Genomic DNA, 12,675 nt, shown 5'->3' on the forward strand with positions numbered 1-12,675 from the left:
AATAGTTCTATAGTAGAATACCAGTAAGTTCACTCTAATCTATATTTTATTCCTCCATCCTGTGGACCCTGGGCTGATGTCCACTCCACCTCTAAATCAAGAGGGGCCTTAGATCCCACACAGTTGATGGATGCTTCTCCTGCTTGCAGTTGTAGGTACTCTAGGTTCCCTGGTGCGGTGGTTGACTATCTTCACTTCTTCCTTTTGATGAGGTCATTCCTCATGACTTGCAAGACTCATTGGAGTTCTGAGGTTCAGAACCCCTTAAAAGGGATGGTCCCCATGCTGCCAGTCAGAGCCTCACCCAGGAGAGGACACTTTGCCTGGGACCATTTTTCCAATCGGGACTCTGGCTCTAGAAGGGACTCCCTGGTGACATGAGAGATCAGATGTTGAGTTTTCCCCTGATTTGGTGAGTGGTTGTATATACTTTCATTCTTTCCTATGTCTTTACTCTGCCTTTTGCGGTTGCTCAATTGCTATAATCATTTGTAATGATTTTGTTGTTGTTGTTTAACCACCCTTGCATTTGTGGGATAACCCCACTTCATTATGGTATGTAATTCTTTTAAAGTGCTTTTGGATTTTACTTGCTAATACTTGGTTGAAGATTTTTTATCTATATTCATTTAAAACTCGGTCTGTAATTTTCTTGTAGTATCTTTATCTGGCTTTGATATTAAGGTGATGTTGGCTTCATAGAATGAGTTAGGTAATGTTCACTCCTCTTCAATTTTTTGGAAGAATTTGAGTAGGCTTTGGATTAATTCTTCTTGAAATAACTGATGGAATTCACCTGTGAAGCCATCTGGTTCTGGGCTTTTCTTGGGATATTTTGATGACTGATTCAATCTCTTTACTTTTGATTGGTTTGTTGAAGTCTTCTCTTCTTCTTGAATCAATGTAAGCTGTTCAGGTGTTTCTAAGAAGTTCTTAAACAGGACTGACTATTCCAGCAATTTAAGCAGCCAGTTGCACCTAAAAGTGTGATTATCCAAACCACATGTTGCCATTCTTTCCAAAAAGATGGTACAAAGGATGGTTGTACATAAATAGACATAAATGTCAATACTAATCACATTGGGGGTAAAAACAAGTGAGGGTTTGCTGTCAGAAATAATTTCTATCTGTCCATATCCACAAAAGGACTGTCATACTGACTACTTAAAGAGGACAAGTCTTCTTTCTTCCAAAATTCTCCTGGGTCATGTTTTCTTAGCACATCCTACCTCATATTTTAATTGCTTACATAAATGTCTTCAAGTCATTCAACTTTATGTCACCCAGCACTTAGCCTGTTGCTTTCTGTGTAGGAAGCACTCAAACTGATAAGAGAGAAAATAATTCAGGTTAATATTCTTCCAACAGTGTCTTGACTCCCCCTACAAAAATTAACTTGTGACTAGAAGAGGTGTAGTCCATTGGTACATTCCTGCCACTATGGCTGATTAAAATTCCCTTATAACTGGTTTGGTCTCAGTTTCCTACAGATGTTGAGACCATTGCTAGTTAAACCAGTTTTCATTAAATTCATTTTGTTTCCTATGTATGTTTTGGACAAAAAATAAGGACAGTTTCTTTGGCAACAGTGATAGAATACATTGACTAGGACTACTTCCTAATAATGTTAATCAATCAATGAAGACACAAGTGATTAATAAAACATCTAGCTGTAGGTCTTCCAAAAGAAATGAAAAAGGACTAACAAACAAATAGTTTTTACCTTTTACAAGTCTTTTACATACATTCTCCTTTGCCACTCACAAAATCCCTAAGGTAGATAGCACAGATATTCTTCTTCTCATTTAACATATGAGGAAAGTGAATCTCAGAGCAAAGAACTGATACACCAATGTATTACTATTAGTAGATGGTTTTATTAATATCAGTCTTTGGCCTAAAAATTCAGTACCCAACTTTCCTTTGTATATGCCCTACGTACTTCACAGGGATAGTGAAGATAAAATGAATTCAAGGGTAGAAATACATTGAGGGAAAAAGCACTATATAATTATACCCACAAACTATAATCTTCCATGTTATATAGTTCGTTCCCCTTTTCATATCATTAATATTGCCTTTGTTCTGTGCTCAACTAAGCAATTTTCAGAATAGTAAGGAAGGGAAACAATGTGATCCTGGTTAAAGTTATATAAATTATAATCAGGGTAAATACTGTCATAGAAAATTGAAAAACAGTGCAGAAAGGCCAATGTGAAACTAGGACCCACTGAAATACACAGGAAAGAAAGGCAATATTATCAGATAGGGCATTATCGACTAGAAGGGAAACATGGTGTCAGAGTTCAAATTGGTACACACGGTTATCTAAGGCGGTGGCAAAGAAGAGTTATTCATTCTGCATTATATAAACAAGAGCAGAGGATTCATGGAGATCTATGCAAATGCATCTTATGTCACACAGATCTCTCCAACTCCCTACCAGGAATATAAACTACTGTGTTATCTTCATTTTAAAGAATGGCTATACCCGTACTCATATCCTAAATCTAAACTAAGGAATAGCTCCATGTTAAACTTCTTTGGCTAAAGTACAACCAGTACCATCATTACCAATCAGTCGCTTTTAAGGTAGTGAAAATTATTTAGATGGCTGTTGAGATTTTTTTTTCAGGATTTACTTTGGATTCTCCTGCTTTAAAACCCAAAGAAAGTTACATTGAATTTTTATTGGCGAGTTTACGTGTTTATAACAATTAAAGTATGATAAGTGAATTTAACATATTAAAAGAGTTCTATAGCACCTGTTGAGAAAAGATTATATACTATACAAACTATTCAAGTCATACAAAACCATTTTCAGCCTCTTTTCAGCTGAGAGGAATCCTATTCAGCATGCTTCTCCTAAGGTAGTTCACTCCTGGACATATACATTTATGTCTTTCATAAGAGTTAGTAAATTTTTGGTGATTTTTTTCCTCAAATATTCTTTCTCCCCCTTTTCTCTCTTAGCCTTCTGGGACATCCATGAGGTGTATACTTGTGCATTTTGTGCTGTCTTTCAATTCCCTGAGTCCCTCCTTAATTTTTTCTATTCTTTTCTCCATCTGTTCTTCCGTCTCTAAGATTTCATTTGTCTCATCATCTAGGTCATGCATCCTTTCTTCTGCCTCTTCAGATCTGCTGTTGTATGCCTCTAGTGTATTTGTAATCTCTTCTTTTGTGCCTTTCATTCCCTTAAATTTTGTTATTTTTTTTGCATGCTTTCAAATAATCTTTATGCTTACCCAGTGTCTTATCTCTTTTGCCATATTTTTTAGGATTTGTTTGAAAATCATGTTTAGTCATGCCAGAAGTTTTAATTTGTTCCTTTGACTGAGCCATATCTTCCTGTTTCTTACTGTGGCCTGTAATTTTTCACTGGTGTCTAGGCATCTGATTTTCTTGATGAGCTTATTCTGGATGTCAGTTTCTCTCTCCTGCCTAGGGTTTTCTTATTGACTGGCTATGTGCTAAAGCTCTTCTTTGATACTTGGTTCAACTTAGGTTAGACCTTTAGAAAAGCTTCTGTTTAACTGATCTGATTTTTTTCAGCTCTTATTTGTCAGATTCTTATCCTGGATATATGGTATGGTAAAATTTTTGAGATTGTACTTTTTGTGCAATTGTTTAACCCCCAAGTAAAAGCTTCCTTCTTTTCTCCTGTTCCTCCTCTGGGTATGTTGACCTGTTCTGTTTGTCTGTTATTTGCCTCTATAGATTTTTTATTGTTTGCAGATCTTGACTGCAGTTTATCATTCTCTTCCTTCCTCTCTTTCCTGGATGATATATAGTGTTCTTCTGGCCTCCAGAGTCCCCATACAGCCACTCCAGATGGTTCATGTCTGCTTACTAGCTGCCTTGAAGGTCATGCTGAATCCTTAAGCTCCCTATTCCATCTTGGGTTCTGTCTCCCTTACAAACCATTCTATTACTCACTAAATCCTCCCCCTTTATGTTGTTTTTGCCACAAATTATATATTTATTCATGGTGGGCCCCAAAATATAGACATAATTATTTTTCATGCATTTGTGTATTTTAAGTCATGTAAGAAATAAAAAGCAGAGTTATAAACCCAAACTATAATATTGGCATTTATAATTTACCCTTTATTTACATTTGCTATTCTAGTTTCAAACACTATGATTTTGCTTATACTAATTATTTCATATCAGTGAGATCATATAATGTTTTTTTTTTGAGTCTGGCTTATTTCACTAATTGGGGTATCTTCAAGATTCATGCCATGTTATCACACTTGATTCCTTTTTATGGCCCAATAATATTACATTGTCTATATATAACATATTTTATTTATCCATTCATATATTGATGGACATTTGGGTTTCTCCCATCTTTTGGCAATTGTGAATAATGCCAGTATGAACATTAGTGTGAAAATAACAGTTTGAGTCTCTGCTCTCAATTCTTTTGAGTATATACATGGAAGTGGGATTTCCAAGTCATATGGTAATTCTGTACTTAACTTTTTATTAATATATTTTAACAACAGAAGTTGTGAACTTACAAAACAATTATGCACATGTGTACAATTCCCATACAACAACCCTATACTTAAGTTTTTGAGGAATCATCAAACTGTTTTCCATAGTAGCTGTACCATTTTACATTCCTACCAACAGTGAAGGAATATTCCTATTTTCTACATCCTATCCAATACTTGTTATTTTCCTTAAAAAAAAAATAGTAGTCATTCTAGTGTGTATGAAATCATATCTCATGGTGTTTTTGAAATGCATTTCCTTAATGATTAATAATCAATACACTAATAATTAAAACTAATTAATTATAAATTTGTTGATAATTCGTTCATCATTTAATAAAGAATAATTCATTTCATTCATTAATAATCTTTTCATGCATTTTTTGGCTTTTTTAAATCATTCCTTATGAGAAATGTCTATTTAAGCCTTTTGATCAGATTTTAATTGGGTTATCTGTTTTTTTGTTGATGAGTTGTAGGATTTCTTCATATTTTCTGCATATTAAACCCTTCCAAGATATGTGGTTTCCAAAATTTTCACCCATTCTGTAATAAGTTTCAAAACCAGGAAGTGTGGGTCCTCCAACACCTACTTTTTCAAGATGGTTTTACTATTTGGGGACTCTTATCCTTCCAAATAAATTTGATGGTTGTTTTTTCCATTTCTGCTGTTATAATTTTGATTGGGATTGCATTAAATTTGTAAATCACTTTTGAAAGAAATATTTGAAAGTAATATTTAGTCTTCCAGTTTGTGAATATGGAATGTTCTTCCATTTATTTATGACTTCTTTAATTCCTTTTAGCAATGTTTTGTAGTTTTGTGTGCCTAAGTCCATTACATCCTTGGTTAAATTTATTCTTAGATATTTGATTCTTTTTGTTGCCATTGTAAATGGAATTTTATTTCTTGATTTCCTTCTCAGATTGATCATTACTAGTGTATAGAAACACTAATTACTTTTGTCTGTTGATCTTCTACCCTACTTTGCTGAATTCATTTATTACCTTTAGCAGTGTTACTATGGGTTTTCAAATTTTTCTCTATATACTATGATGCCATCTGCAGAAAGGGAAAGCTTTACATCTTCCTTTCCAATTTGGATGCCTTCTTAATTGGTTAAAGAGTAGAAGCGGTAAGAATTGTGAGATGCTTGATAAAAAAGATCTAGATTACTTTGAAAAGACTGTTGGTAGAAATATAGACTCGAAGGGTACTTCCAATGAGGCTTTAGATAGAAATGATGAATGTGTCCTTGCAAACTGGAAGAAAGGTGATCCTTGTTTTTAAATGCAGAGACTTTGGCAAAATTGAGTTCTATCAAATCAAAATTGGAATGGAAGGCAGAATTTGAAAGTAATGACCTTGGATATTTAGCTGAGATGTCCAAACTAAATATAGAAAATATGGCCTGACTTCTCCTTGCAGTTTTTAGTAAAATGTGAGAGGAAAGGAATAAGCTGAGAACTGAACTCCTGGGCATAAAGAAATCAGAAATCGATGGTTTGGAAAATTTCAAATCCACAGAGAATAATGCCCCATGTGAAGATTTAACTGAACATGGTCATTCATTTCAATGGAAGTCAGTACTGGAAATGCAGATATCCAGAAAGTATTTGTAGAAAGTCCTGTTATCTAATGGTTGGGAACCCTATGTGCTGCATGTGAAACCGACACGTTTTTTAATGAGATCTGTATGACTGGAACCATTGCCAGCCTGGACTTAAAGGAGACAGAAAAGGGACAGATTGAAGGAACTATGGAAGCTGAAGTCTGGACTGAAGACATCTTCTTGGGCAAGAAAAGTGAGTCCACCCATGTGTGTGAAAAGAGTGAGTATGCTCTGGCAATTGAAAAGAGTATGCCTTCCACCCTGTTGTTCAGAAAGAGTGCTGCTGCCTTAGTCTTCAGAGAGGATGGAGCATATTCCCTGGAAACTGGGGAAAGTGACCCCGGTATTCTCATAGGTAGGGCCTAGAGTTCAGCAGCCACCCTGATGCCTAACAATGGTGGAAATGAGTACATGGCCATGAGCCTCACACCAGTGTTTGGGGAGAGCCAGACTGCTGTGCAAGCACTTGGAAAGGGTGGAGCTGTCACTCCATTAGGCCTAGAGGACAAAGTATCATTCTATAGATGACTCTCAGACCTTAAATCTAATGGAGTATGCCCTGCAGGGTTTCAGTACTCTTTGGAACAGGTCATCAGTTTTCCTTCCAATTTCTTCCTATAGTAATAGGAACGTATATCCTATGAATGACCTTTTTTCTTTGTTTATTGGAAGCAGATAACTTATTCTAAGTTTCACAGGTCCATAGCCAAAGGGGAATTTTGCACCAGGACAGACCACACCAAAAACTGAGTTTGATGAGACTTTGTATTTAATACTGTTACTAAAAGGATTTAAAAGACTTTGGGTTATTGTAATGCAATGACTGTATTTGCATATGGAAAGAACATGTCTTTTTGGTGTTCAGAGGTTGGACAGTGGACAGTTTGAAACTGTATGTACCCCAGAAAATCATGTTGTTAAATCTGGTCCATTTCTGTGGGTGCCAGCCTATTGTAGGTGGGACCTTTTGATTAGATTACTTCAATTAAAGGCCTTTTGATTAGGTTACTTCAGTGAGGTGTGACCCAGGATGGGCCTTAATCCTCCTTCTGGAGTCCTTTTTAAATGGGATGCATACTGAAAAAGACACAGAGATAAACCCACAGAAGCTGAAAGAATGCCAGTAAGCTGAAGGCAAGGCAGCCTGGAGGAGGAGGAGAGCCTAGCAGCTGGTCTTTGTGAGAAAGCATCACGATAAGTTCGTGATTTGGACATTTTTCTCAACCTCAAAACTGTAAGCTTTTAAATCAATAAATGCCATTGTTAAAACCAATGCATTCCTGGTATATTGCATTCCAGCAGCCTAGCAAACTAAAACACCATCTTGTTAACATCAAAGACATTTTTTTCTTGAACAACTTCCCTTCTCATTCTCCTGCTTTCGTATACCATAGTGATCAGTTAGGTTTTGCCATCTATGACTCAGAGTCACAATCTAGCCATTTGATTAATCAGGATAACAGTTCCTATTTCTATGCTGACAGTTGCCCTATTCTCTGGACTAGTTGTTAGTTTTCAGATTTATGTACTATTATCACTTATGAGTTATTTGAAATTCAACCTACTGTACATTAATGCCATATACCAAAAATATCTACCTGAAATGAGTCTTCCTAAGACATTGCTTTTATTTTATCACTTCTGAATTCTAAAAACCTGTAATAATTTCCTATTAAATTATGTTTAACTAATTTAGTTCAAAGCTTCTCATAATCTGAGATCACCTCTCTATCCTTTCACCACACTTTTCCCCAGAAATAACTTTTCCAAAGGCAAGTTTGTCTCCTTGAGATCTTCCCAGTTTACCATACATAGTTTTCCTCTAGCCATACCCTTTCCTGTTTTAAATATCTTTGCCCTGATTTTCTAATAATCCACATCCTATTTTCTTTTTAAGATTTCTCTCCCCTTCTTTCCCTCTCCCTCTCCTCCCCCCCCCCCCCCAACCCCAGTTGTCTGCTCTCTGTGTCCATTCGCTGTGTGTTCTTCTGTGACTACTTCTGTCCTTATCAGCAGCACTGGGAATCTGTGTTTCCTTTTGTTGCATCATCTTGTTTCAGCTCTCCGTGTGTGTGGTGCCATTCTTGGGCAGGCTGCACTTTCTTTCACGCTGGGCGGCTCTCCTTACAGGGCGCACTCCTTGCGCGTGGGGCTCCCCTGCGTGGCATGGCACTCCTTGCATGCATCAGCACTGCGCGTGGGCCAGCTCCACACGGGTCAAGGAGGCCTGGGGTTTGAACCATGAACCCATGTGGTAGGCGGATGCCCTATCCATTGGGCCAAGTCTGCCTCCCCCTATCTATTCTTTATAGCAGTGTTCAAATCTCACTAAAAATTTTCAGTTCTGATTACTCCTACATACATAATATCCTTTCTCACCTAACTCTATTTGATGTTATTGAATATTCACAAAATCACCACCTTTTGCTTATTGTGTAATTTTCTGTAATTCAGTGCATTTCTCCTTGTTTCTGCAGATATTAAGCACCCTACTCTGTGAAATACTACATGAGAGGAATATCAAAATGAGTGGGACCTGATCCTGCCTCTCAAGAGTTTATTATGTATAATTTCAGTCTCTAATTTGTATGTAATTTGAGCTTTTATAAATCTTTACTGAATTTGAGGAATTACATTTTAATTAATAGATTTATTAATATCTTCTCTGTACAGGGCATTGTTTATCATGCTCATGAGGCTCAGGAGAAATATTGGGAAGGTAATCTGTGACTGTAACACAGAATTACATAGAATTGGTATACTGGCTCAAAATTCTTGGATGGGCCTATCATTTTGGAATAAATTGGGCATGGCATTAAGATTTACTCTAATTGTGACTAACAAATCTTTCCATAACCTTGATATTAGAGGATGGTCAAGAGCTTTCAAAAGGGTATTATCCTTTGATACCTCTCCAGGTTGGTCAGATTTATTCAATTTACTCTCATGGCCAGTGCCAAGTACCACCTAAAATCATTTTTGGAGCAAAGTAGCATTTGTGCAATGAATAAAATTCTAGTCTAACTATAAATATTTACCTTTATGTCTCACCCTTACAATATGCTTTAATACATGTACTCTAAGCCTAACTATGACACATATATATATATTTCTTTTACCACTTAAAAAATTGGGTCAGCTTGAGTAAGTTATATTCCTGTGCTTGCTTTCCTCTTGTATAAACAGGTATAGGTGTAGTAATAGTAACTATTTCATAGGGTTGTTGTGAGGATCAATGAGTTAATATATGTAACATGCACTCAAATGATAGGTATTGTCATTGTCGTCATCATCATCATCGCTACTACTGCTCCAGAGGCTGCCGTGACTGCTACTATCATTATTATTTCACTCGATTCTCACTATTGAATAATAGTTTTTAACAGTAAATTCGTGGAGGGTAATTAATCCACATACTTTTTTTAGCATAGCACTGTGTGTTGTGTGTTACAATACTAAAAATGTCTTTTGACAGTGATGACAATGTCAATATTTTGTTTCATTGTTAAAGAATATACTTTTATAGTTAACCACATGTCTAAAAATCCAATTGAATTGGTAGTGTCACATATTTAGTGCCAATGATTGATAAACATCATAATCCTGGTAGAAGAACTTAGTGCTTATTTCTTCAACTGCCTTTCCTTCCTCAGTACATGTGAGGTTGGGACTATATTAGCACTGATGAATAGAATATCTTCCAGTTGTTCTGGAGTTATTTTTCTGTGAAAGAGAGAAAATATATTCGTCTGTGAGCTGAAGTCTTTGCTTTTTGAATTGTCAGTGTGAGAAATGGGTGCCTCCCAGGTATATGTTGGACAGAGTCAATAATAATTAAAGATTCTAGTGTTCCAAATTTATCAAAATCTACTTGCTTAGGATTATACTGAAGGAAATTTTAAATTTCTAGAGAAATTTTAAATTCCTATGAGGCTAATTTGTATTTATTTACATATATTTATTAAGTAGCCATTTATTTTTGACAAATTGAATTTTAATTTGAAAATAAGTGCTTGAGGTTTAGCTGCTTTCAGTTGTAGGCACTCTAGGCTCCATGGTGTGGTGGTTGACATTTTTCAACTCCATATTAGCTGAGTGGGTAAATCCAATAAATCAGAGTGTAGGAGCTGAAGTCTGTTGAGGCTCAGGGCCTTGGTATCATATTGTCAGACCAGAGATTCAAATCCCCTAGATATATCTTAAACCCCAGCACCAACTACAATTCCAGGATTAGAAAGTATCTAAATTTCTTTTTACAGGTTAAGAACCCAAGCTGTGTTTAAATCAGGAGAACAGACTGCTGATGAAGAACCTCCCAAACCACGAGAGCTCAATCTGGATATTAATGGGAGTGACCATGGACCAAGGTAAATCTGAGGGCCAAGTGAGGACAAGAAAATTAAGGACATATATTTAGGATATGTTTGGTATATATTTTTAACTCCATATTGGTGAATCCAGTCTTCTGATCATATGTGTAATACTTTCTGATTATAAAATTTTCAAAGATATAGAGAAAGTCTAAAGAAGAAAATAAAATCATTCATAATCCTACTACTGAGAGACAATCTTCTGAGACTTTTTCCACTTTCTATCTTTGTATGATAATATGTTGTACAGAATTTTATTTTTTGGTTTTCCTACTCTATCATATTTTCTGATGTCATTAATACTCTGTGAAAAAATTATTGTGTGGCAACTATGCCTCAAGATTTATCCATTAGACTTTTATTGAGTAATATAGGGTTTTGCTGTTATGAATATACTATGAAGAACATTCCTACAAATGTATATTTGATTTTATATTTACCTCTTTACTTGGAATATATTCTTGTAAGTAGAATTACTGGCTCTAAGAATATATGAATACTTTTAAGATTCCTAAGTTCTATTGACAGAATATTTTCCTTAAAATATAATTCAGTTTGCACCCCAAAGCAATATTTGAGGATTTTCTTTTCATGAAATTTGGAGAAATTTTAGCCATTATTTTTCTCTATTCTCTTTCTCCTCTTCTTTTTAGATCCCACTTATATGTATATTAGACCTTTAGATGTCCCACAGGTCTCTCAGTCCCTGCTAATTTTTATTTTTATTTTTTTTAAGTTTTATTTATTCATTTTTTAAAAAATATTACATTCAAAAAATACGCGATCCCCATTCACCCCCACTGCCCCCACTCCACCACTCCCCCCACAGTAACACTCTCCCTCATCTATCATGACACATCCATTGCATCTGGTGAGTACATCTCTGGGCATCGCTGCACCCCATGACTTGTGGTCCACACCATAGCCCACACTCTCCCACATTCCACCCAGTGGGCCATAGGAGGACATACAATGTCTGGTAACTGTCCCTGCAGCACCACTCAGGACCCATTCCCCGCACCTAGCAGCTACCATGGCCACTTTCTCCATACCAGTGCCACATTTTCTTCGATTACTAATCACAATAGTTCATGAATAGAATATCAGTAAGTCCACTTTAATCCATACTCTATTCCTCCATCCTTTGGACCTTAGAATGGTTGTGTCCACTCCACATCTATATCAAGAGGGGCTTAGATTCCACATGGATGCTGGATGCAATTCTACTGCTTTCAGCTGCAGGCAGTCTTGGCTCCCTGGTGTGGTGGTTGACCTTCTTCACCTCCATGTTAGCTGAGTGGGGTAAGTCCAATAAACCAGAGTGTAGGAGCTGCAAGTCTGTTGAGGCTCAGGGCCTGGCTATCACATGATCAGTCCAGAGATTCAGGTCCCCTGGGTATATATTAAATCCCAGCACCAACTACAGTTCCAGTAAAAGTAACAGGAGATACTTGTGGACAAAGATCACATCTAAGTCCAGCGCCATCACACAGAAACATAAACTCCAAAGTAGGGCCAACAGAGATGGCACTGAACTCCGTCTGCCATGACCATAGAACCTGTGGGTCTCTGTAGCCCTCAGGAGAACCAATACCTGGGGTTGTATCTACTTTATCTGTCTCTGGGACTCTGCTGAGGTGTGCATAAGGGTAACCCCTCTAATAACCTCCCGGCTCTTTTTGGGGACTCATAGCCACATAAACTCATTTGTCCTTTCCATTTCCCCCTTTTCTTCAGGTCAAAAAAAATTTTTAACTCCTGGTATTATATGTAGACTGAGATAGTCTGCTGGTCTGAGTTAACCCTTTATTCAAGGTCATTTTCTAGTTACATCATCAGCTGGTACTTGGTAGTAATACCTCGGCACCAGGGAGGCTCATCCCCGGGAGTCATGCCCCACGCAGGGGGAAGGCAACACATTTACATGCTGAGTTTGGCTTCGAGACTGGCCACATTTGAGCAACATGGACGCTCTCAGGAGGTAACTCTTAGGCACCCTGCAGCTATAGGCCTTGTTCTTATGTCAGGTGCACAGGCTCACAAGCATAATTGTTAGTATCAAGGGCTCATTATTGGACCTTCCTTCTTTTTTGGTCTTTGCCATTAGACTTGGGGGATTGTTGCTTTTCCTTTAGGGACTGTGATCGAGCTCCCCTGGCTAGGAACTCAGTACTCCCTCAGTTGTTT

The 12,675-nt window shown here is 36.9% G+C and overlaps 1 protein-coding gene across 1 annotated transcript in view; it reads left to right on the forward strand.

Moving 5' to 3' along the window:
- Positions 1–12,675, forward strand: part of KIAA1328 (KIAA1328 ortholog) — a 403,146-nt gene that overhangs the window by 209,182 nt on the left and 181,289 nt on the right. The window contains exon 8 of the mRNA XM_058277168.1: positions 10,378–10,485. Coding sequence (XP_058133151.1) covers positions 10,378–10,485 — 108 coding nt within the window. The remainder of the gene's footprint in view (positions 1–10,377; positions 10,486–12,675) is intronic.

The sequence above is a fragment of the Dasypus novemcinctus genome, chromosome 16 (assembly GCF_030445035.2).
Source record: "Dasypus novemcinctus isolate mDasNov1 chromosome 16, mDasNov1.1.hap2, whole genome shotgun sequence".
In the NCBI taxonomy this organism is placed as follows: Eukaryota; Metazoa; Chordata; class Mammalia; order Cingulata; family Dasypodidae; genus Dasypus; species Dasypus novemcinctus.